General features: G+C 47.6%; 1 protein-coding gene across 1 annotated transcript in view; it reads right to left on the reverse strand.

Moving 5' to 3' along the window:
* Positions 1-6,378: 6,378 nt before the first annotated feature.
* LOC140199274 (carboxy-terminal domain RNA polymerase II polypeptide A small phosphatase 1-like) overlaps positions 6,379-26,119 on the reverse strand; it is a 45,097-nt gene continuing 25,356 nt past the window's right edge. The window contains exons 3-7 of the mRNA XM_072261050.1: positions 20,411-20,512; positions 18,514-18,570; positions 14,495-14,587; positions 12,531-12,716; positions 6,379-8,770 (exon numbers count right to left, since the gene is read on the reverse strand). Of these exons, the coding sequence (XP_072117151.1) occupies positions 8,645-8,770; positions 12,531-12,716; positions 14,495-14,587; positions 18,514-18,570; positions 20,411-20,512 (564 nt within the window). The 3' untranslated portion in view covers positions 6,379-8,644. The remainder of the gene's footprint in view (positions 8,771-12,530; positions 12,717-14,494; positions 14,588-18,513; positions 18,571-20,410; positions 20,513-26,119) is intronic.

A 26,119-nucleotide genomic window follows, 5' to 3' on the forward strand; every position in this document is an offset into this window, starting at 1 on the left:
AGCACAACTTCCATGGAGCATCGGTATGGGCTATGACGCACAGGAACTTGGGCTATTTTTTGTTTTGTAACTGCATGTTTTTCTGCTGTTATAATTATATGTGCTGTGTGAGACTATTGGTTCTGTGTTTTACACCTTGGCCCCAGTCAAGTTTTATTTGGCTGTGTTCATATGTTTGGTTAAATGACAATTAAACTTGAACTTGAACAAATAAAGCTAATAATTTTAAAAATCGTGAAGCTAATGTTGGATGGATTGCTGCAACAATTAGAGCAACAGGGGGATGTCAGAGGTAGATTCTTTACACAGAAAGTGGTGGGTGTGCAGAAGGCCCTGCCAGAGGTGGTGGTAGAGGCAGATACTTTAGAGACTCTTGGATAGGCGCATGGATGATTGAAAACTGAAAGCTATGTTGGAGGGAAGTGTTACATTGAACTTGGAGTAGCTTAAAATGTCAGCACAACACTGTGGACCAAAGGGCCTGTACTGCGCTGGACTGCTCTAACATCGATGTTCCACGGCTGGAGTGCTCCGTCCAGTTTTCGTTTCCTTACCTTCCGTGCGAGAGGGGTAAAGTTTAAAGGAGATGTGCAAGGGTGACATGAGTTGGCAGCAGAAGCTGGTTGTGGCTTCCAATGTGCAGCCAGTTCTGGGAACGCATTCCTCCAGAGGCCCACCGACGGGGAGATTCATGGCCCATGAAGCAGAGCTCTCCCTCAGCCCCACAGCCAGGGAGGAAACTGTGAACAGTCTCTGTGTGTTTTGTTTTATGCTCATACTGCCAGGCATTGAACAAGCTGGAATCCACCAAAAGAAATTAACCCTTATCCACAGTCTCAGAGCATCTCTTTCAACTATAAATCCCAAAGTTTAAAGTAAATTTATATAAAACTATGTACATGTCACTATTTTCTTGCAGACATTCATAGTAGAACAAAGAAATACAATAGAATCAATGAAAAACTACACACTACGACTGATAAAATAACCAACATGCAAAGGAAGACAATTTGTGCGAATATAAACGAATGAAACAATTAATTAATTAATTAATTAAAGGTAACTGAGAACGTGAGTTGTAGGGCCCTTGAAAGTGATTCCACAGGTTGTGGAATCTGTTCGAAGCTGGGGTGAGTGGTTATCTGCGCTCGTTCAGGAGTCTGATGGTTGAAGGATAAGGAACTACAGAGAGTTGTGAACACAGCCCAGGCCATCATGCAAACCTGCCTACCCTCCATTAGCTCTGCCTACACCTCCTGCTGCCGCAGTAAAGCACCCAGTGTAATCAAGGACCTCTCATTCTGTCCTCTTCCCTTCCCATTGAGCGGAAGATTCAGAACCCTGAGAATGGTGTTGAAGCTGAGAGGGTTGAGAGCTCCAAGTTCCTAGGACATCACCAACATCCTGTCCTGGTCCAACCACACTGACGTCACGGCCAAGGAAGCTTGCCAGCACTTCTACTTCCTCAGGAGGCTGGAAAATAATTGGCATGTCCCATACAAAAGCACCATGTGGAGCATTCTGGCTGGATGCATCGCAGCTTGGTACAGCAACTGCTCTGCATGTGACTGCGAGAAACTGCAGGGAGTTGTGGGCGCAGCTCAGCCCATCACAGAAACCAGCCTCCCCTCCATGGACTCCGCATTTCTCGCAGCCTCAGTAATGCAGCCAGCAGAATCAAAGACCCTATCCATCCTGGACATTCTCTCTTCTCCGTGGAACAGACTTGATGGGCCAAATGGCCTAATTCTGCTCCTATATTTTATGGTCCTTCCCATCAGGCAGAAGATACAAAAGCCTGAAAGCACATCCTGCCTAGCTCAAGGCCAGCTTCTTTCCGCTTCTATTGTTAGCAGACTCGTGAGTGGACCTCTGGTATGATGAGATGGTCTACCTCGTCATGATTTTGCACTTTATCATTTGCCTGCACTGCACTTTCTCTGTAGCTGTTATAGACTTTATTCTGCAGTGTTTTACCTTGTTCTACCTCAATGCACCGTGTAATGATCTGATCTGTACCAACAGTATGCAAGACAGGCTTTTCACTGTACCTTGATACATGTGACAATAAAAACACAACACAATTGGGCTCAAGGACAGTTTCTATTGCACTGTGATCAGACTCCTGAATGGATCTCACATACACTAAAGATGAAATTTTGATCTCCCAACCTACCTCATTGTGACCCTTGCAATTTACCTATCTGTCTGCCTCTACTGCACTTTCTGTGTGACTGCAATACTACATTCTGAATTTTGTTTTCCTTTTACTACCTCAGTATACTTAGAGAGAGAATAATCTGTCTGGATAGTACACAGACAAAATTTTTCACCATAATCAACCAATCCAATCCAAGCATCAGGCAAACAGAAGTTGTGAACTGATAGGAATTTGTATTTCTATGGTCATTTAACCTGGTAGAGTGTTACGCATTTTACCAGCCACACGGACAGGACAAGAGAGGATAGCTGGGGTGGGTGGATGAGGCCTTTGATTACGTTGGCTGTTTAACTGAGGCAGCAAGAAGTGCAGACAAAGTCCATGGAGGAGAGGTTGATGTCAGTGATGTGCTTTACTGTATCCATAACTCTCTTTTCCCCAGGGTGAAGATGTTAAATACCAGCAAGAATACATTTGTGAGTTGCTTTCAAAAAGTTGCCATCCTTCACGGATCCTATAACCCGTGTTCTGAGTACTATTTATTTTTATTATTCGCAGTTTGTCCTCTTTTGCATCTTGGTTGTTTGTCCGTTTTTGCTTACGTATAGCATTCCATAAATTCCTAAATTCTCACTCAAAGTGCTGGAGGAACACAGCAGGTCAGGCAGCATCTATGGAAAGGAATAGAGTCAACATTTCAGGCCAAGCCCCTGGCCTGGCTTCACCTAGCACCTGCCAGCTTTTATTCCTTCCCCTCATCCCACTGTCTTATTCTGGCTTCTGCCCCCTTCCATTCCAGTCTTGATGAAGGGTCTCGGCCCGAAACATCCACCCTTTATTCATTTCCATAGATGTTGCCTGACCTCCAGCATCTTGCGTGCGTTGCTTTGGATTTCCAGCACCTGCAGAATCTCGTGTTTTCCATCTATTGTATTTATTGTTATTTTCCTGTGAATGCCTGCAAGAAAATGAATCTCATGGGTGTCTAAGGTAACATATACATACGTTGATAATGGATTTCCTTTGACTTTGAATAGATTTAAGGTGAGAGGAGGTAAGTTTAAAGGAGATGTGTGGGGCAAGTATTTTACACAGAGAGTGGTGGGTGTCTGGAACGGGCTGCCAGGGGAGATGGCAGAGGCCGATATAATAGCAACATCTAGATCCAGGTTCATTTATTTATCACGTGTACATCAAAACATACAGTGAAGTGTATTAACAACCAACACAACCTGAGATGCTGGGGGCAGCCCGGAAGTGTCACCACACATTCCAGCAGCAGCATAACACTGCCACAACGCTCAGTAGAACAGCACAGAGCACAATGAAACAGAACAGAGCCAGCAACAAAGCCACAACAGCAACAACAACCCCTACCTATGCTGAGCTCGTTGACTTCAGTAACTTTGCCTCCAACTTTCACCCTGCCCTCAAGTTTACCGGTCCATTTCTGACACCTCCCTCCCCTTTCTAGAGGTGTCCCTTCCTCCACCATCAACTCTGCTCTCAAACGCATCTCCCCCATTTCACGCACATCTGCTCTCACTCCATCCTCCCACCGCCCCACTAGGAATAGGGTTCCCCTTGTCCTCACCTACCACCCCACCAGCCTCCGGATCCAACATATAATTCTCCGTAACTTCCGCCACCTCCAACGGGATCCCACCACTAAGCACATCTTTCTCTCCCCCCCCTCTGCTTTCCACAGGGATCGCTCCCTACACGACCCCCTTGTCCATTCGTTCCCCCCATCCCTCCTGGCACTTATCCTTGTAAGCGGAACAAGTGCTACACATGCCCTTACACTTCCTCCCTTACCACCATTCAGGGCCCCAGACAGTCCTTCCAGGTGAGGCAACACTTCACCTGTGAGTCAGCTGGGGTGATATACTGCGTCCGGTGCTCCCGATGTGGCCTTCTATATATTGGCAAGACCCGACGCAGACTGGGAGACCGTTTCACTGAACACCTAAGCTCTGTCCGCCAGAGAAAACAGGATCTCCCAGTGGCCACACATTTTAATTCCACGTCCCATTCCCATTCTGATATGTCTATCCACGGCCTCCTTTACTATAAAGATGAAGCCACACTCAGGTTGGAGGAACAACACCTTATATTCCATCTGGGTAGCCTCCAACCTGATGGCATGAACATGGACTTCTCAAACTTCCACTAATGCCCCACCTCCCCCTCATACCCCATCCGTTATTTATTTACCCCATCGGTTATTTATTTATTTATATACACACATTGTTTCTCTCACTCTCCTTTTTCTCCCTCTGTCCCTCTCACTATACCCCTTGCCCATCCTCTGGGTTTCCCCCCTCCCCCTTTTCCTTCTCCCTAGGCCTCCTGTCCCATGATCCTCTCATATCCCTTTTGCCAATCACCTGTCCAGCTCTTGGCTCCATCCCTCCTCCTCCTGTCTTCTCCTATCATTTTGGATCTCCCCCTCCCCCTCCCATTTTCAAATCTCTTACTATCTCTTCCTTCAGTTAGTCCTGACGAAGGGTCTCGGCCCGAAACGTCAACTGTACCTTTTCCTAGAGATGCTGTCTGGCCTGCTGCGTTCACCAGCAACTTTGTTGTGTGTTGCAAAACAACCCCCCACCTCCACTCCTTCCTAAAAAACTGTTCAACATTAAACAATGTTTAACATTGAAGGGACATTAAAACAATCCCATTACCAATACTTTGGCTTGATTTTTCAGTCACTGAGGTAGGTTTCTGCCAGGGTTACTATGACAATAGATAGATAAACACGCGAAATCTATTTACTTGCAAGGTGTTTTCCCAGATTGCTGTGTGGAACTAAAATGACTTCACAAGGCACACACCAGTCAGCCAAGGACTCCACAAAAGTGGAATAATTGTTTGAATGAGTTGAGTCGTCTATTTCTTCAAAGCTCAAAAAAATTTCAAAATAAATTTATCAAAGTACGTCTGTCACCATATATAACACCGAGATTCATCTTTGTGCAGGCATTCACAGTAGAACATGAAAATACAACAGAATCAATGAAAAACTGCACACAAAGACTGACAAACAACGTGCTGAAGACAAACTGTGCAAATAGAAAAACGATAAGTAAACAAATAACACTGAGAACATTGGAAGGGTCTGTTCCATAGTTTCTCTTTCAATAAATATATAAATGTGAGTCCTAGAGTCCTTGAAAGTGAGCCTATTATGTTGTGGAGTCAGTTCAGCGATGAGGTGAGTGAAGTTATCGGCAGAAGTTGAGGAGTCTGATGGTTGAAGGGTAATAACTGTTCCTGAACCTGGTGGTGTGGGACCTCCTGTCTGATTGTAGTAGTGACAGCCTGCCTGGACAGAACCTGAGGAACAAGTTTTTCCACCCAGAGGGTGTTCTGTATATGGAACCAGCTGTCAGAGGATATGGTTGAGACAGATAAATTAACATTGAAGAGGTATTGGATGGGAAAAGAAATAAGACCAAATGCAGGCAAGTGGGACTGACTTAGATGGCATCTTGGCTAGGATGGACTGATTTGGCCAAAAGGCAAGTTTCCATGCTGGGTAATTCAGTTTGGGTTTGTTTGAGTTGCCATCAAGGACACATATACTGAAGGGGCCAAAAGTATCATGAAGGATCCCACCCACCCTGCTCATGGATTGTTTGTCCTACTCCTTTCAACAAAGAGGCTTTACAGCATCCACACCCACCACTGAACTTAACAACAATTACTACCTCCAGATCAACCCCACCACCCGTTAATCAGCCCCACCCCACAAATACATACCCATCCATCACCTAGTGTCACATTATGTACATACAATCAGTGTAACAATTGTGTTTTCTAGGATAGCTTTTATTGTTTTCCATTCTGTTCTTTATGCTGCATCAGATTCAGAGCAATGATCATTTCATTCTCCTTTACACTCATGTATGACAATAAATACTCTTTAAATTTGCTTACGTGTGTAGGGGGCCCTCATTCTCCCTCCACCCCCTTCCACCCACCTTACTTGTACATCACAGAATTACCAGAAACAAATCAGCAGACACTCATTATTGCTTTAAAGAAGCCTCTTTATTTTCAAAACACAAGAGAAAAAGGTCATTCGATCAAATGTAATCCCACCCACATCAAGTCAGACACCCAAGTATAAGACACCTCCAGGTATGCTGGTCACAGTGAACATGTTGGCGCAGTACAAAAATACTAAGAAAAATATTATTCTAACTCCAATCTGCCATTGTATTCAAATCTTTAATTACATTTCTTATACAGTATATAGCTCTATAAATATAGAGAAGGCACTTGAACAGTTTCCAGAGAGTTGTGCTTCAAGAATTATAGCAAAGGTTTGATGCCCACCAAGGTAACTCCTATACCGGAAGAAATATTCCCTGGAAAAGCCAGGTTCCAGTGGTTAACGGGGTGGGGGGAGTTGGAGGAGGGACCCTTTTGCTTCAGATGCAGCAATATCGAAGGGGCAAGGGGAGTGGTCCATCTCTCTGCAGGGTTCAAGAATTGAGATGGGATCTCCTGCTCACCTCCACTAGACCTGCAGCGTATAATGGAGGTAGAGAGTCTCAAGTCTTTTCTCTCTCTCTCCCCCTCTGGAAGCACCGCCCTGATCGAATCTGGGGGTTCCAGCTCCAGTTTACCCTGCCCGGCTGTCCCAGCCCTGGGCACTGGGGCCTAGCCTCCAGTCTCCAATCACACCCCCACTCCCACCTCTTGGTCCTCAGGTTGCTTGTTTATGTTAACAGCCTCTCATCACACACAAGTCATGGCGCCCATTCAACCACGCAAGGCAGCACCGGTCCAGAACCTTCGCCCCAGAATTTGGGGTCTTTCTGTGACAGGTCACTGACATTGGCAGTCCCCTCCCCTTTACCCCAACCCACAGCAAATGCAGATCCCCAACATGGTGCAAGCAAAACTGCAATCGACATTCAATCTTTGAAAAGTAATCCATCAACTCGCTCAGCACCAGAGACCACAATCTTAGCTGAAGCAAAGCATCCTCTCACCACGAGGCACACACTTTGCCCCCATAGTTGTGTCACTCACTTACCTCATAGCTAACTCTGTTCCAGGTGGTGGTAGGGGGTGGCGGTGGAAAAAGCTTGTCCCGGTGACAAATACTGCCCTCCCTCCACTGCCAATACACGGAGGCTGCTCACCCCCACTGGAAGTGTAAGAGGGAGAGTGGGATACGGGGGAAAAGAGTTGGAGGTGAAACAAGAATGGGACTAGGAAAATGGCCAATCAAACATAGTGGAATCAGGCTAGTCAAGCCATTCCCCCTACCCCCTCGTGTATCTGGCACTATAAACCTCACCCTCTCCCCAGGGTGGGCAGGGGGACAAACTTGCCTCCAATGGGAGGAACTGATGGGGTGTGGTGGAAGGAACAGGGTTGGACTACGAACCCAGACCCCACCTTTCATAGTCCAATAGGCTGACCAGGACAGCAAGGCATGGGAGAGGGTGGGCAAAAAAATCGCTGGATTCCTCTTGGAAGACATCAGTCACCCTGGAGTGGAAGGGGAGCCCCTGGACCCCACTCGAGACAAAGTCTTACCAAGGTTGACGGGGGCGGAGTCTGTCATAAAGAGCATCCTCCAGGACCACACACACACCTTTGACCTTCGTTCACACCTCCCACCACCTGGGCGTCTCAGACTCGCCATGGCCCCTCCACGGTGACAGACTATCCACGATGGTGAGCGAGGTAGCCTGAAGTCACAGTAGGTTCCATACCCCCAGCACAGTGCCCAAGTGCGTGCAGTAGGGAGAGGAGAGGTCACAGAACACATCTGCGTGGGGGGCGGGGGAAGAAAGACAATTTCCTCTCCCTCTAGTTTCACCTGGCCCCCTATTCCCCCACACCCCTATAACTGGGTCCAATAAATTCAACCATGTTCATTCAGAAACTGTTTCCTTCACAATCTCCGCCTGTTCATTACGAGATCATCAGTCGTGCCACAGTGGGAGTCATCACCACCTTGTTCTCCCTCATGGGAGGGGTGGGGTGGTGAGGATGACTTAGGGAAGAGGGTAGGGGGAGGAGAGGAGACCTTAAAGTCTATGTGTGGGTACATCCTCCTGCATTATCTCATTACCCCAAAACAAGGCCCTTTCCAGTGGCCGGCAACTTGGGGGTGGAGTTCAAAGCAAGGAAAGAGTCCCTTCAACAGTTTCAGAAACCGTCCCCCTCCTTTAACCCCCAAATTCAGCAGAAACATGGATCTTCTCCAAGGCTGAGGCAGGCATTTGATACCCTAATTAAGTGCTGTGAGGGTTTGATAGTCCATTGTGCCCGGTTTACTCCCATTGGGAAGTGCAGTCATTAGAAAACTGCCACTCCTTCCCCAAGTAGAAGAGGCAGTGGGCTGGTGTGTGGAACGAGGGGTGGACACACCTCGAGGAAGGTGGCATGGAGGGTGAGGAGGTAATCGAGGGCGGGTCCAGCCCTGCCACCCCTCGGCCTCTGCTTGGCTCAGCGCTAGCTCGATTTGTGTTCTTGCAGCAATGCATAGATGTCCTCCTCCTTCGATAGCCTCTCAAAGAATGGGATGAGATCCAAAAGTTCCGTGTCAGACATGTCATCGAACCAGGAAGCAATGGGAACCTACCAGAGGACGGAGGGAGACAGTGTGTTAGAAACTGGCAGGGGAAAGGAAGTCCTCTAACTATTCACACTCGGGACCACGTAACTAATGACACGTCAACCATCCAGTAACCAAGTGCCAGCCACTTTGCTATCCCAATTCAGTTCTTCCAACATTGCCCATCTATAAGTCAAGAGCAAATGGTTGAAGCCCCTGGGCTGACATTTTTATTTAGGTACAGTACAGAACAGACCCTTCAGACCCAACGAGCCACAGCGTCCAGCAACCCACCTATGTAACACTTGCCTATTAACAGGGCTATTTACAATGACCAATGAGCCCACTAACCAGTATGTCCTTGGAAACGTGGGAGGAAGCCCACGCAGTCACGGGGTGGACATACAAACTCCTCACAGACAGCGCTGGGTGCCTGGAAGTTGGAGGCCTGTTGTCTGTGAGCCCAGGCCAGCAACTGGAGTTGGAACCCTGGAGGCAGCCTGTCCTGGGGTCGAAGGCCTGACTGTGGAGCACCAACAACCAGAAGATTGGAGTTCAGTCCCCACCACTGTCCCTCAGGAGGTGGAGCCATGATGGCATGAGTTTCCTCCCACTTTCCAAAGATGTACGGGGTAGTAAGGGTTAGTAAATTGTGGCCATGCTCTGTTGGTGCATAGTTGTGTTGCTTATTAACACAAACAACTCAATTCGCTGGATGTTTTCATGTACTTGTGATAAATACAAAAATGTGACTATTATCACATGCACCAAGGTACAGAGAAATGCACATTATGACTGTGCATTGAATTAATACAAGGAAAAGTGAACGGTAATCCATGCGTGGAGCCAAAAGTGATGGGGGAAGATCTCAAATGAGTGTTTTGCATCTGTATTTACTCAGGAGTCTAACACAGAGCCTACAGAAGTGAGGCAAAGTGGCATCAACTTCATGGACCCTGTTCAGATTACAGAGGAGAAGGTGTTTGCTGTCCTGAGGTAAATCAGGGTGGATAAATCCCCAGGGCCTGACAAGTTGTTGCCTCCAACCCTACAGAAGGCAAGTGCAGTAATTGCCGGGGCCCTAGCAGGGATACTTGTAACATCCTTAGCGAGAGGTGAGGTACTGGAGGATTGGTGGATAGCTAATGTTGTTCTGCTGTTTAAGCAAGGCTCTGAACATAAACTAGGAAATTATAGGCTGGTGAGCCTGACATCAGTTGTGGGAAAGTTATTGAAAGGTATTATAAGAGACCAGATATATGAGTATTTGGATAGACATGGATTGATTAAGGATTGTCAGCATGGTTTTATGTGTAGTAGGTCACATCTAACCAATCTCATAGAGTTTTTCGAGCAAGTTACCAGGAAAGTGGATGAAGACAAGGTGATGAATATTGTCTACATAGAACTTAATAAGACATTTGACAAGATCCCACACAGGAGGTTGGCCAAGAAGGTTCAGTCCCTCAGCATTCAAAATGAGATAGTAAATTGGATTAGATATTGGCTTTGTGGGACAACCAGAGAAGGGTGGTAGGTGGTTGCCTCTCTGACTGGAGGCCTGTTACTAATGGAGTGCCACAGAGATCGGTGCTGGGTCTGTTGTCGTATTTCATCAATGATCTGGATGATAACGTGGTTAATTGGATTAGCAAATTTGCAGATGACACTCAGATTGTGGGGTGTAGTGGACAGCGAGGAAAGTTATCATTGCTTGCAGAGGGACCTGGATCAGATGGAAAAATGGGCTGAAAAATGACAGATGGAATTTCATGCAGACAAGTGCAAGGTGTTACACTTCAGTAGGACCAACCAGGGTACGCCTTACATAGTGAATGGTGGGGGTGCTGTGGAGCGTGGTAAAACAAAAGAACTTGGGAAAAAAGGTCCTTAAGTCATTGAAAGTCGTTTCACAGGTAGATAGCGTTGTAAAGAAAGCTTTTGGCACATTGGCTTTCATAGATCAAAGAACTGAGTAGGGGAGATGGGATGTAATGTTGAAGCTGGTGAGGCCTAATTTGGAGTATATTGTGCAGTTCTGGTCACTTACCTAAAGGAAAGTTATCAATAAGGTGAAAGTGTACAGAGAAAATTTACAAGGATGTTGCTAGGACTGGAGGATCTGAATTATAAGGAAAGATTGAATAGGCTAGCACCTTATTCCTTAGAATGTAGAAGATTGATGGGAGATTTGATAGGTATACAAAATTATGAGGGGTATAGACAGGGTAAATGCAAGCAGGCTTTTTCCACTGAGATTGCATGACACTACAGCCAGGGGTCATGGGTTAGGGTGAGCGGTGAAGTGTTTAAGGGGAACATGAGGGGATTCTTCTTCACTCAGAGGGTTGCGAGAGTGTGGAAAGAGCTGCCAGCATTAGTGGTGCACGCGAGCTTGATTTCAACACTTAAGCAAAGTTTGGATAGGGACATAGATGGCAGAGATGTGGAGGACTATGGTCCTGGTGCAGGCTGATGGGAGTAATTGGTTTCAGCATGGACTAGATGGGCTGATTCTGTGCTATACTTTTCTATGACACTAAAAGATATAACAGAATGCAGAATAAATTGTTACCCCTACAAGGTGAAGTGCCGACAGACAATGAGGTGCATGGCCATAACAAGGTAGGTTGTGAGGTCAAGAGTCATACTAGGGAACCATTTAAGTCCGAAAACAGTGGGGGTAGAAACTGTTATATCACTTCCATCACCCTGATATGGAAAACTCCCAGGCCAAGTGCGGAGGGATGGGATTAATGCAGACGAGTTCTAGTGGATGAGGAGGTAAGTTCAAAGGAGATGTGAGATGTGAGGGGCAGGTTTTTTTCTTAAACAAAGACTGAAGTGCACTGCCTGGGGCAGCGTTACGTTTAGGATTTTTAAGAAACATCTAAATGAGCACATGATGGTGAGGAAAATGAAAAGATATGGAAATTGTGTAGGCAAAAGGGATTAGTTTAGTTGGCCATTTGATTACTAATTTAATTGATTCAGCACAACACTGTGGGCTGAAGGGCCAGTTCCTGTGCTGTACTCTTCTATGTTCTATGAGTTCTGAGTGCCGGGAGCCCAGCTTGCACTGGTACACACTCAGTACATGTGACAATAAAACAAATCACTGTTCAGTACGGACCTGACTGTTGGATCTGACTGGTTTATTGTGATTTTCTTTGAAGTTGAACAACTAATTGTCTGCTTTTATTTTAAGTAGCTCTTAAACACATGCAACAGTTTAGTGTATCCCCTAAAGGTTAAATTTGTATGATTCTGGGAAGTTCTGGAAGCTTCACTTGGAATTGCTTATTTGAATAGAAGTTTTCCAATTCACCGACTCTTACCTGCAAATTCAAATGGGATTTTCCTTACCTATGTAGTATAAACAGAGCTGCTCCACGTTGGACACCATCTTTTGTCTGGCTTTTTTGTTTTGCTTCTACCTCCCTTCACTAGTAGACCTGTTCATTTCCAACTCTCTTTGTTCTATTTACACCTAGTGAAGCAACAGGACCTGTGCCTCCTCCCGACTTCCAAAAGAACCTCGGATGAAAACATCGGAATCCAACAGGACACAGTGGGCCAACAGCCTGCTTCCACGCTCTTCAATTCCAAATCATCCTCAGAACCTGCTGGAACCCTGACTAGTGCGGTAGTCCCGCAGAAACAGGTGGGTGGGGGTGGGGGAGGATGGGGTACTCTGCGGCACTGTGTCACTGGAACGGGCAAGGTACCCTGCCCCTGGAGAGGGAAAGGGAAGTGTCAAACAAGAAAGGGCGAGCCACACACCGCATTATTCGGGTGGAAGATGTACGACGCTGGCGAGTTGTCGACGATGATCAGCTTGTTGATGTCGCGCCCCAGCCGGCTGAGGTCCTTGACGTAGTTGCCTCGGTGGAAGACGCAGGACTCCCGGAAGAGGCGACAGCGGAAGGCGCCCCACTTGTCCAGCAGGTCAGCCACGGGGTCCGCGTACTGTGGGAGGGATGGAGGGAAAAAAAAAACAGGGCCAAGGGTGGAAGAGGAGAAACACAGAGAGAGACATCAGCAGCCGAACACACACAAGAGCAGTTTAACATAGGAGAATGTAACTTGGGTCGAACACATTGATGGAATTATGGAGGCAGCATGCCCACAGCTATATTTCATTTGGACTTTGAGCAGATTTGGTATGTCACTAAAAACTAGCAAATTTCTAAGGATGTACATGGAGAGCATTCGGACTGGTTGCAACTCCGGCTAGTATGGAGACTCCTGTTCACAGGGCCGGAAGAAGCTAGAGGGTTGGAAAGTCAGCCAGCCCTCGCACAGACACAACCTTCCCCACCATGGATGTCATCTTATAAAAACAATGCCTCAAGAAGGTGGCATTCGTCATTAAGGACCCTCAACATGGGGCTGTGCCCTCTTGTCCTAGACCCCCCTCAATGGGAAACACCCTTTCCACATCACGAGGGCATGACTTCAGGATTAAAGGACACTCATTTAGAACTGAGATGCGGAGAAATTACTTTAGTCAGAGGGTGGTAAATCTGTGGAATTTATTGCCACAAGTGGCTGTGGAGGTCAAGTCATTGAGTGTATTTAAGGCAGAGATAGATAGGTTCTTGATTAGCCAGGGCATCAAAGGGTATGGGGTGAAAGCAGGGGAGTGGGGATGACTGGAAGAACTGGATCAGCCCATGATTGAATGGTGGAGCAGACTCAATGGCCTACTTCTGCTCCTATATTTTATGGTCTTATCTACTCTGTCTAGGTCTTTCAACCAGATCCCCCCTCATCCTTCTGAATTCCAGCGAGTACAGACACTACTCCACTATTTTGCTCCCCTTTTGCACTTTTGAAAAAATATACTTCTTATTGTAACCTACAGAAATTTTCTATGTACTGCACTGTACTGCTGCCACAAAACAATGAATTTCATGACATAGATCACTGATAACAAACTTGATTCTGATATCTCTTGATTGTGTCCTCATTGAGGCCAGAATCAGGTTTATTATCATCAACATTTATTGTGAAATTTGTTGTTTTGTGCAAGACAGAAGGTTACTATTAAATATATAAGTAATAGTGCAAAGGAGATCTGTGAGGTAATGTTCACGGACCCACGGTTCAGAATCTGATGGCGGAGGAAAGGAGTTGTTCTTGACTCATTGAGTGAGGGCCTTTGGGCTCATTCAACTCTCTCTGATGGTAAGAACAAGAGGGCATGTCCTGGATGGTGAGGTTTCTAAATGACGGATGTCGCCTTCTTGAGTCACTGCCTCTTGGTGATCTCCTCAATGGTGAAGTTTAGAGGAATGAGGGGGTCAGGGGGGAGGGTCTCAATGAAACCCACCAGATACTGAAAGGCCTGGATAGAGCGGACATGCAGAGTCAAGATCATCACAATGGAGAGACGTCCCATTAGAACAGAGAGGAGGAGGAATTTATTTTAACCAGAGGGAGGTGAACTCGTGGAATTCATTGCCACAGACAGCTGTGGAGGGCACGTTGTTTGATGTACTTAAGGCACTGGTTGATATGTTCTTTATTGGTCAGGGGGTTAAGGGTAACAGGGAGAATGGGGTTTATAAACAAAATTCAATCATAAGCGAATGGCAGTGGGTATTCAATGGCCTGAATGGCCTAATTCTACTCCTACATCTGATGGCAATGGAACAAGTCCGAATTCTCAGATACAGCACCCCAGGAGACAGAGAGATATGGGAAAAGTGAGGGACACAGTCAGGGTTGAGACAAGATCTCACCTTGGACAAACTCGCTGTGAACAGGACACACTCAAAGAGTTCACCCATTCGCCTCAGAAACTCATCCACATGAGGCCGTTTCAACACGTAGACCTGGAACAGAGAATGCACTGGGTGAGGGAGAGCAGAGGCTTATCATACAATGCCCAGGGGCCATTTGTCCCATCGGGTCCATGCTAGCAGTCTCCAAGATCACTCCAGCTGCTGCCACCCCGCTGAAAGTTCTTTCCTGTCGCATACGGACCCAGCCCAATGTTCTGGCACTCCCCACACGGTCTGATATCTCACGTCCCGCTGTGTCGCCCCTCCATCAGATCCCTCACAACCTCCTCTGTCCCAGTCTGCCCTGGGAGCATTTCAGGAAGTCTCCTTCTCCACTGTGTCACACCCTCCCCAAAATGGAGGGGGAGAGGTGTGGAAAGGAGGGAGGGGAAGGAGGGTGGAGGGAGGGGATTGAGAACGGGGAGAGGAGGGAGCTGAGGGAGGGAGGGCAAAGTGAGGAAGAAAAGGAGAAGAAAGAAAGGGCTGTGAGGGGAGGAAGGAGATTCAGGATCACAAGGTGACTGAGAGTGACTGTTCCATGAGTAATGGAAGGGAGCTGCATTAGGATCATTGTCAAAAGAAAAAAGCACCACCCAGTGTTGTGTATTCAATGTTTCAGTAATATTTGAGTAATACTGTAAATATATTGTTTGATTAAGCATTCTTTGATGTTTACCTATTTCATTATAGGCTATACCTAAAAGTACGTGAATGGCATACGTCATTACTACACCATGTCACAGTGCGCGCCTCACTAAGGTATAAACGAGTAGATGCGCATCTCCCGGAATTTCAGTGGTTTTCTTTCAATTAGTTTCTGGAGTGACAAACATAACTCCCGGCACCATCCAGCCCACGGCCCCCCGCCGCGACACATCCTTACAATTTCCTGGCACCTGCCAACCTTCTGCAGCTGGGACGTCCATTCCAATCCTCACCCCTCCCTGCTCTACCCAAACGGTGAGGAAGCTTGAGGAGGGAACTTTCCTGCAGTTACCGGAAGGCGAGGGGCTGCTCCTGTTGGAATCTGGACCGGCTCCCGAGCCAAGTAGTCAAGGACAGGCCTAAGTTATACCAACAGCCTATCCTGGATTACTTGAACCAGGCCCACGGCCTTGTCTTGCCAGCAGCTCCACGCCTGTGGGTGAGGAGCCCCTCCCCTCACCCTCGATGCTGTGCTTTCTTGAGGGGAGGCACCCCAGTAACCAAGACAAACACCAGCCCCCTCCAACCTGATGGCAGGGATATCGATTTCACCAAACTAGAGTAATCTCTCCCCCTCCCCCGCCACTCCTCCTCCTCTTTTTCTATTTCCCATTTTGGTTCCCCTCTCGCCCCTTCACCTCCCTTTCGTGCCCGCCTCCTTTCTCTTCATCCATGGTCTACTCTCCTATCAAATTCCTTATTCTTCAGCCCTTGCCCTTTTCCACCTATCACCTCCCAGCTTCTTATTCCATTACCCCTCCCCCACCCACCTGGCCTCTCCTATCCCCTGCCAGCTTGCTGATCCTCTACTGCCACGATGAGGCCACTCTCAGGCTGGAGGAGCAACACCTTGTGTTCCGTCTGAGTAGCCTCCAACCTGATGGCATGAACATCGATTTCTCCTCCTGGTATTTTTTCCGTTTTCCTCCCTCCCCCTATTCCCCATTCTGGCCTCTTACCTCTTCTGCTCAGCAGTCTATTAACTCCCCTGGTGCCCCTCCTCCTTCCCTTTCCCCCATGGTCCACTCTCCTCTCCAACAGATTCCTTCTTTTCCAGCCCTTTGACTTTTCCACACATCACCTCCCAGCTTCTTCCTCCTTCCTCCCTCCCCCACCCACCAGGTCCCAGCTATCACCGTCTATTGTACTCCCTCCCCTCCCCCCACCGTCTTATTCTGGCATCTCCCCCTCTCCCTTCCATGCCCCATGAAGGGCCTCAACCGGAAACGTCAATGGTTTATTTCCCTCCATTGATGCTGCCTGACCTGCAGAGTTCCTCCACATGTAAGACTATATGCCATACAAACAGAATTAGGCCATTCGGCCCATTCAGCCTTCGCCACCATTCCATCATGGCGGATTTATTTTCCTTCTCAACCCCATTCACTGCCTTGTCCCCGTAACCTTTGACATCCTTACTAATCAAGGACCTATCAATCTCTCCTTTCAATACCCTCAATGACTTGGCCTCCACAGCCATCTGTGGCAATGAACTCCAGATTCACTATCCTCCAGCTAAAGAAATTCCTCATTGCTGTCCTAAAGGGTCATCCTTCTGCTGTGCCTTCTGGTTGTAGACTCCCCCACTACGGGAAACATCCTCTCCCGGCCTTTCAGTATTCGGTAGAGACATTGGGTGTGTGTTGTCCGCCCATTTGCTTCCTCCGCCGTCGAGCGTTCCAGGTTCCAGGATCACGCGACTTGATGACTCCCACCCTCCACCCCATTACAGCGTGGCAAGGGAGGTGAGGTGAGCAGCACTTGCCACATACCCCCAACTCCCCACCCCCAGAGACAAACAGTGAACAGCAAGTACACTAAAAGCCAAGGCACGTTTGTTCACCCAGACCACGGCTTGGAGAGAGATACTGTCACTGCCCCACCCTTGACACGGAGCTTAAGCAAGCCACGTTATTCCTCAGAGCGTTGGAGACTCAGGGGTGATCTTACAGATGAATATGAAATCATAAGGAGCACAGGCACAGTGAGTCTTTTTTCCCAGGGTTGGGGAATCAGGAACCAGAGGGCAGAGGTTTAAAGAGAAAAGGGAGTGATTTAATAGGGACTCCAAGGGGTAATTTCTTCACACAGAGGATGGTCAGTACGGAACGAGCTGACAAAGGAAGCAGATGGGGCAGATCCATTAACATTTAGAAGGTCCATGGACAGGAAAGGTTTGGAGGGACATAGTCATAGGGCACCCCAGCATAGAATCAGGCCTTTTGGCCCATCTAGTCAGTGCTGAATTGTTATACTGCCCAGTCCCATCTACTACACCCGGACCATAGCCCTCCATTCCCCTCCCATCCACGTACTTATCCAAACTTCTCTTAAGTGTTGTATTTGAGCCCGCATCCACCACTTCCACTGGATATGGGCAAATGCGGCTGGCTTAGACAGGAATCCTGGTTAGCATAAGGCCTGCTTCTCTGCTTCTCAACTGTATCACTTGGTCCTCGGCTACGACCAAAGCTCACACCAAACACGGGAGACGGTGCGGCAGGGTGTGAAAACACATGGGTGAAGGGGGCTGGTATCGCAGACCCCAGAACAGCAGCAACACTCAGAGATGACTGACTAGGATGCAGCGCGGTGGGAAGAGGCTGGATCCAATGGGATTCCACAAATCGCAGTGAGTGGGAAGGGAATTGAATCTCTGAAATTCTCTTCAATGAGAATGAATTGGAAGAGACCATATCCATGGAGATTCTGTGCAATGGGAGTGAGTGGGAAGGGGCTGGATCCATTGGGATTCTGTGCACAGGGAGCGGGAAAGGTTTGGATCCATTGGGATTCTGTGCTCAGAGAGTGATTGGGAAGGGACTGGATCAATTAATTAAAAGCTTAGCTTTATGTCATATGTACATACATCAAAACATAGTGAAATGTGTTGTTTGTATCAATTACCAGCATAGTCTGAGGATGTGCTGGGGGCAGCCCACAAGCGTCGCCATGCTTCCGGTGCCAATATAGCATGCCCACAATGTACTACCCCTGACCCGCACGTCTTTGGGAAGTGGGAGGAACCCGGAGGATCCCACGCGGTCACGGGGAGAACATACATGCTCCTTGCGGGCACTGGAAGGAATTCGCACTAACCGCGACACTACCATGCTGCCTGTATTGGGACTGAACAGGTGCTGTTTACTACTGGGTTACTCCAGCCTACTAACCACAACTGACACCTGGCTGTGTCCGATCCAACCGCCCGTAGCAGAGTGGGGAGTGGACACTCACTCCACTGCCTCTCTCGTCACATCACACTCTCTCACCTGATGCGTGGTTCCATCAATCTCCACCGGGATAATGAAGTCCGCATTGTTCACCGGCTGCAGGAGAAGTATCGTCCAGTCAGATTCCAGTGAACAGCCCTCCACTACCCACTACCCCAGAGTGTTGGCCTTGACCACACAGCCCCCTCTACCCACCACCCCAGAGTGTTGGCCTTGACCACACATCACCTCCCCTACCCACCACCCCAGAGTGTTGGCCTTGACCACACAGCCCCTCTACCCACCACCCCAGAGTGTTGGTCTTGTCCACACAGCACCTCCCCTACCCACCACCCCAGAGTGTTGGTCTTGTCCACACAGCACCTCCCCTACCCACCACCCCAGAGTGTTGGCCTTGACCACACAGCCCCCTCTACCCACCACCCCAGAGTGTTGGCCTTGACCACACAGCCCCCACTACCCAACCTGTCTAGCACCATCCTACAGCTGACTGCAGAAACCAGGCGAGGATAAGATAAAGTTTAGCTTTATTTGTCACATGTACAACAAAACATACAGTGAAATGCATCGTTCTCAGCAAGCATATCAGTAAAATGTGCTGGGGGAATTTGTCACCACACTTCCAGCACCCACACAGCATGCCCACAACTAACCAACCCTAACCCATACATCCTTGGAATTGGGGAGGAAACTCAGACAGTCACGGGGAGAACATACAAACTCCTTACAGACAGTACTGGGAATCGCTGTGCTACCTTTGCCCCCTCAAGCTCGCTCTACCTCACAGCATGATGGATGCCAATCCCACACCTCAAATCTTCTTCATAACCCATTGCTAAATCCACAGATCCCCAGCTCCCTAGAGAAAAATAGAGGGTCATGTGGGAGGGAAGGGTTAGATTGATCTTGGATGATCAATGTTGTGCCAATCTTTTAATCTACTCTAAGATCAATTTAACCCTTCTCTCCTACAGAGACCTTTATTTTCTGCATGTGCTTAAGAGTTTCTTAAACATTCCTAATGTATCTGTTTCTACCACCATCCCTGGCAGGACATTCCACACACCTACCATTCTCAGTCCAAAAAACTTATTCCCTATACTTTCCTCCAATCAACTCTAAATTATGCCCCCTTAATTAAGCTATTTTTGCCAGAATGTTTCTGGTTGTCCGTTTGATCTCGGCCTATTATCATCTCATACACCGCTATCAAATAATCTCTCGTCCTCCTTCACTCCTTAGAAATAAAAAGGCCCTAGCCTGCTCAACCTAAGCTCCAGAACGAGGGGTCACAGTTTGAGGATAAAAGGGAAGCCTTTTAGGACTGAGATTAGGAAAAACTTCTTCACACAGAGAGTGATGAATCTGTAGAATTCTCTGCCACAGGAAACAGTTGAGGCCAGTTCATTGGCTATATTTAAGAGGGAGTTAGATATGGCCCTTGTGGCTAAAGGGATCAGGGGGTATGGAGGGAAGGCTGGTACAGGGTTCTGAGTTGGATGATCAGCCATGATCATACTGAATGGCGGTGCAGGCTCGAAATGCCAAATGGCCGACTCCTGCACCTATTTTCTATGTTTCTATAAGACATGCTCTCTGATCTAGGCAGCATCCTGGCACATTTTCTCTAAAGCTTCCACATCCTTTCTATAGTGAGGCAGCCGGAACTGAACACGATATTCTAAAGGTGGTCTAAACCAGAGTTTTGTAGAGTTGCAACATTACCTCACAGCACTTGAACTTAATCTCTCAACTAATGAAAGCCAACACACCTTGTACCTTCTGAACCACCTTATCAACTTGCACGCCACCTTTCTGGGGTCCACAGATGTGGACCCCAAGACCTCTCTGTTCCTCCACACTGGTGAGAACCCTGCCATTAACCCTGTACTCTGCTTTCAAGTTCGACTTTCAAAAATGAATCACTTTCACATACCTTGAACGAGCTGTGAACTAATGTTTCATCCAAGTCGATCACCACGCACTTCTTCCCACTGTCCTGAACTTTCACCTCGGGGAGGAGATGTTTCGCCGCAGACTGTACATTCAAGGACGAGAGAGAGAGAGAGACAGAGACACAACAGTGATTCAAACCATAGAAGGTAGGCAACAACACATTCGATTTGGATGCATCACCTCTTGGTACAGCACCTGCTCTACCCGTGACCATAAGAAACTGCAGAGTTTTGGCGACAGCTCAGCACATCACAGGAACCAGTCTCCCATCCACAGACTCCATCTATACCTCTTGCTGCCTCAGTAAACCAGCCATCATAATCAAAGATTCCACCCACCACACAATCTCTCTCCTCTCCGGATAGAAGATACAAAAACCTGAAAGCACGAAGCACCAGGCTCACGGAGAGTCTCTACCCCACTGTTATAAGACTAATTAACAGTCCCTCAACCTCATTATGACCTTGCACCTTATCGTCTGCCTGCACTTCACTTTCTCTGTAACAATTAACACTTTAATCTGCGTTGTTATTGTTTATCCTTGTACTACCCCAAGGCACAGACACGATGAAATGATCTGCATGGATGGCATGCAAAATTGTTCACTGGACCCCAGTACATGTGACAATAATAAACCAATTTACCATTTTCTCCAAACCCTCCCACCACCTAACCCTTCCCTGCTGCACTCTTCTGCATCTGCTTCATTGCTCTAGCCTCCCAATCATCCCCAACTTGATCAGCAGCAACCCTAAGCTTTGGGTACCATTTCCTCTCTTCTCGTCCCTGTCTCTGCACCTTCCCCTCCTTATTCCCACTGTCCTCCTCCATCCCCACCTCCACCCCTCTCCCACTACTCCACACACCCAGTGAGAGTCTTCAAATCCACCCCTCCTAGCTAAAGTCCCGGTGATTTCCCCCCTTCTAGCCCTCCTGGTGCCAGCTTCACTCCTTTCAGCCAATTCTGAGGTTGTAGAGCATAAACACAAGAGATCCTGCAGATGCTGGGACTCCACAGCAACACACACAAAATGCTGGAGGAACTCAGCAGGTCTGGCAGCACCCATGAAAATGAATAAACAGTCCACGTTTCAGGCTGAGACCCTTCACCGGGACTGGAAAGGAAGGGGGGAGATGCCAGAACAAAAAGGTGGGGGAAGGGGAAGGAGGACAAGCTGGAAGGTGAAAGGTGAAGCCAGGTGGGTGGGACAGGTAAAGGACTGGAGAAGGAGGAATCTGATAGGAGAGGAGGAATCTGATAGGAGAGGAGAGTGGACCATGGGGGAAAGGGAAGGAGGAGGGCACCAGGTAGAGACGATAGGCAGGTGAGGAAAGAGGTAAGAGTCCAGAGTGGTGAGTAGAAGGATGAAGGGGAGGAGAAAAGAAAAACAGAAGGAAAAAAAAAATACCTGAAAGAGAAATTGATGTTCATGCCATCAGGTTGGAGGCTACATAGACAGAATATGAGTTGTTGCTCCTCCACCCTGAGAGTGGCCTCGTCATGGCAGGAGACGACGCCCTGGACCGATATGTCAGAATGAGAACAGGGATTGTAATTAAAATGATTGGCCACCGGGGAATTCCATTTTTTGCGGATGGAGCGAAGGTAACCCACAAAGCGGTCCTCCAGTCTACGTCGGGTCTCATCAATGTAGAGGCCACATTGGGAGCACCAGATGACCCGCAACAGATTCGTAAGGGGAAGTGTGGCCTCACCTGGAAGGACCATTTGGGGCCCTGGATGGAGGTGAGGGAGGAGACGTACAGGATCAAACTAAGGCAAGCAAAGGTGGAGATGGAAATTCAACACGAAGGTGATGGGAAACTATTTCGCGCCGGCTATAATTAGCTCTCTCCTTATTATCAGTGGGAAATCTGGCAAGAAAGTGCATCGGTGGAGAGGATACAAGTCAGGAGGAGGCAGCTTGCTGACGGATAGGTTAATGGGGTTAAAATTTGTTTTTTTTCTGTGTGTGATACGGGAAAAGTAATAACACATGAAAGGAAGTTGAGATCGGCACTCACGGGGATAAAGTATTCAATCAACTTGCATATGGGTCAGGAAGTAACGTGAGGGGGAACTTCTTTACTCAGAGAGTGGTAGTGTGGAACGAGCTTCCAGCAGAAGTGGTTGAGGCAAGTTCGATGATGTCATTTAAAGTTAAATTGGATAGGTATATGGACAGGAAAGGAATGGAGGGTTATGGCCTGAGTACAGGTTGGTGGGACTAGGTGAGAGTAAGAGTTCGGCACGGACTAGAAGGGCCAAGCTGGCCTGTTTCCGTGCTGTAATTGTTATATGGTTATATAGGTGTAGCACTTGTTCTGCTTGCAAGGATAAGTGCCAGGAGGGAGGTCAGTGGGGAGGGACAAATGGACAAGGGAATCACAGAGCGAGCTTCCCCTGAGGAAAGCAGAGAATTACGTGCCGGGGGGTGGGGGGGGTGTAAAGATGTGCTTGGTGACAGGATTCCATTGAAGATAGCAAACACTGTGGATACCAAGGCTCAAGGGTGGGTGAGAATAAGAGGAACTCTATTAAAGTGGCAGGAAGATGTGGTGAGTGTGGATGTCTGAGAAATGGAGGAGATGCGGGTGAGAGCAGCATCAATGGTGGAAAGGAAAGGAAAGGAACCGCAGTTTTTCAAGGAGGAGGCCATCTCTGACGACCCGGAAAGGAAAGCCTCATCCTGGAAACAGATGCAGCGGAGAAGAAGGAATCGAGAAATTGGAATAGCATTTTCACAGGGGACAGGATAGAAAGAGATATAATCAAGATAGCCATGGGAATCATCAGGTTCATAAAAGATGTCAGTGGACAGTTTGCCTCCAGAGATGGAGACAGAGGGATTGAGAAAGGGGAGGGAGGTGTCAGAAATGGACGAAGTGAACCTAAGGGCAGGGTGGAAAATGGAGACAAAGTTGATGAAATTAACGAGCTCAGCATGGGTGAATGAAGCAGCACCAATGTAGTCATCGATGTAGTGCAGAAAAAATTGGGGAGCATTACCGGGAAAGGCTTGGAACATGGACTGTTCTACCTAGCCAATGATAACATAGCTGGGGCCCTTGCGGGGTGTCCATGGCTAGCCCAGTTTGGAGAAAGTGGGAGTAGTCAAAGGAACAATAGTTGATGGTGAAGACGAGTTCAGCCAGACAGAGGGTGGTGGTGGTACAGGGCAATGGTTGCATCTTTTGTCGAGAAAGAAGCAAAGAGCTTTAAGGCATTCTTGATGGGGGATAGAAGTGTACAGGGACTGGATATCCATGGTGAAAATGAGGTGGTCAGGGCCAAGGAACTGAAAGCTATTGAAAAGATCAAGAGCATGAGAAGTGTGTAGATGTTGGTAGGAGGGGACTGAACTAAGGGGGGATTGAATGGAGTTAAGGTATGCAGTGGGTAGGAGCAGGCAGAGACATTGGGCTGAACAGGACACCAAGTTAGTGGATCTTGGGAGGGAGACAGAAATGAACAGAGGGAGGGGGTGTGTGGGGAGTGGGTAAGGGAACTATGAGTTTGGTGACAGTGGATGGGAGATCTCCAGATTTGATGAGGTTAGTGATGGTGCAGGAGACACCATCCGATGGTTCGGAGTGAGGCCCTTTTCAAGAGGTAAGTAATAGGAGGTGTCTGAGATTTACCACCAGGTAGAGGTCAGTCCACCACACTACAACAGCACCCCCTCTGCCTGCGGGTTTGATGATAACATTGGGATTGGTGCAGAGATTAGAGGGCAGTGCGTTCAGAAGACTGTAGAAGCACAACAGGAAAGTGAGCAGAGTTGCTGGTACTTTGCTCAAGTAAAAGGTCAGATTTCCAGCTACATCTCCTCCCCACATCCCTTCCTCAACTCCCATCTCTCCCCCTCCCCTATCACCCTTCTATCTCTTCCCCTCTTCTCTCTCCATCTCTACCCCATCCCCTCTCTCCGTTCTAGTTTTCTTTCCACTGTACCCTTTGGCCTTTCTCTTGCAGAGAATGCTTTCTCACCCCACCCCACCCCACCCTCCCACTCACAGATAGCAGAGTCCTGCCCTATATTTACCCAGAATGAGGTTTCACTTCCTTTGTTGTGAGAACAAGTGTCTCCCATAATATTTAGTGTGTCAAAAGCCACTTCAGCCTCTATGTTTCTTTATGACATTGTTGTTCCTCTCTGAACCCTGTGGCACATCGGGTAGCAACTTTGTCATTTCTTTAGAAGTTTTGCCTGTTTTTCATACGAGGCCGAGTTGTTAGCTCGACGCTCAGCCCAGCACGGATGGAAAGGGTGTGAGGAGCCGGCCGGATTTGAACCCAGCAGAGACAACATCGTTATAACATAGGAGACTATTTCTGCCCATTACATCAGCTCAGAAGACAACACTATCCCGCCCGATTCTCCTTGTAATCTACTCTCCACACCCTCCCCGCAACTCCCCAAGACACCTACGCACAAATTAACCCATCAACCGCATGTTGTTGGGAAGTGGGAGGAAACGAGAGCACCCTGAGGAAACATGCGTGGTCAGAGGAAGAACACACAAACTTACACAGCTGCCCTAGGACAGGATTGAACCTGGGTTTCTGGAGCTGTACGGCAGTATCTTTTCCAGCTAAACCAAACTGTTTCCCTTCTATCTCCAACAGTCCCCTAGTACAATAAGAAAAGCTCTTGACCTTACAATCTACCTCATACCTTATTGTTTACCTGCACTGCACGTTCTCTGTAACGGTTACTCTGTTCTGTACTCTGTTATTGTTTTACCCTGTTCTACATCAATGCACTAATGTAACAAAATTGTCTGTGTGGGTGGTACGTAAAAACAAATTTTTCATAGTACTTTGATTCATATGACAATGCGAAACCAATTCCATATCCTCTGCATTCAGAAAGATGCCCTTTCCACTGCCACGAGACCACTCTCATGTTGGAGGAGCAACACCTCGTATTCTGTCTGTGTAGCCTCCAACCTGATGACATGAACATCGATTACTCCAACGTCCGGCAATCAGAATCAGGTTTAATATCACTGGCATATGTTGTGAAATGTGTTCTTTTGCAGTAGTACATTGCAATACATAATAGCTACAAATTACGGTAAAAAATATATTTAATTCATATACATACACACAATTTTATATATACACACACACATATAAAATTTAATTAAGTAGTGCAAAAAGAGCAAAAAAAAGGAACAAATAGAGTGAGATAGTGTACATGGGTTCATTGCCCATTCAGAAATCGAAGGGGAAGAAACCATTCCTGAAACGTTGAGTGTGTTTCTTCATGTTCCTGTACCACCTCCTTGATGATAGCAATGAGAAGAGGGCATGTCTTGGGTGATGGGGGTCCTTAATGATGGATCCCTCTTCTTGAGGTATCACCTTTTAAAGGAGACCTCGCTGCTGAGGAGGCTATTGTCCATGTTGAAGCTGGCCAAGTTTATAAGCCTTTGCAGCTTTTTCCGATCCTGCGCAATGGTTTGTCTGTGCCAGACACTGATGCAGTCACTCAGAATGCTCTGTAGATATTTGCGAGTGTCTTTGGTGACATACCAGGTCTCCTCAAACTCCAGCTGCTGTTGTGTCTTTTTTGTAACTGTATCAATATGTTGTGCCCAAGATAGATCTTCAGAGATGTTCACACCCAGGAAGTTGAAACTGCTCACCTTTTCCACTTCTGATCTGTCGATGAATACTGGT

The sequence above is a fragment of the Mobula birostris genome, chromosome 6, assembly GCF_030028105.1.
Source record: "Mobula birostris isolate sMobBir1 chromosome 6, sMobBir1.hap1, whole genome shotgun sequence".
Lineage (NCBI taxonomy): Eukaryota > Metazoa > Chordata > Chondrichthyes > Myliobatiformes > Myliobatidae > Mobula > Mobula birostris.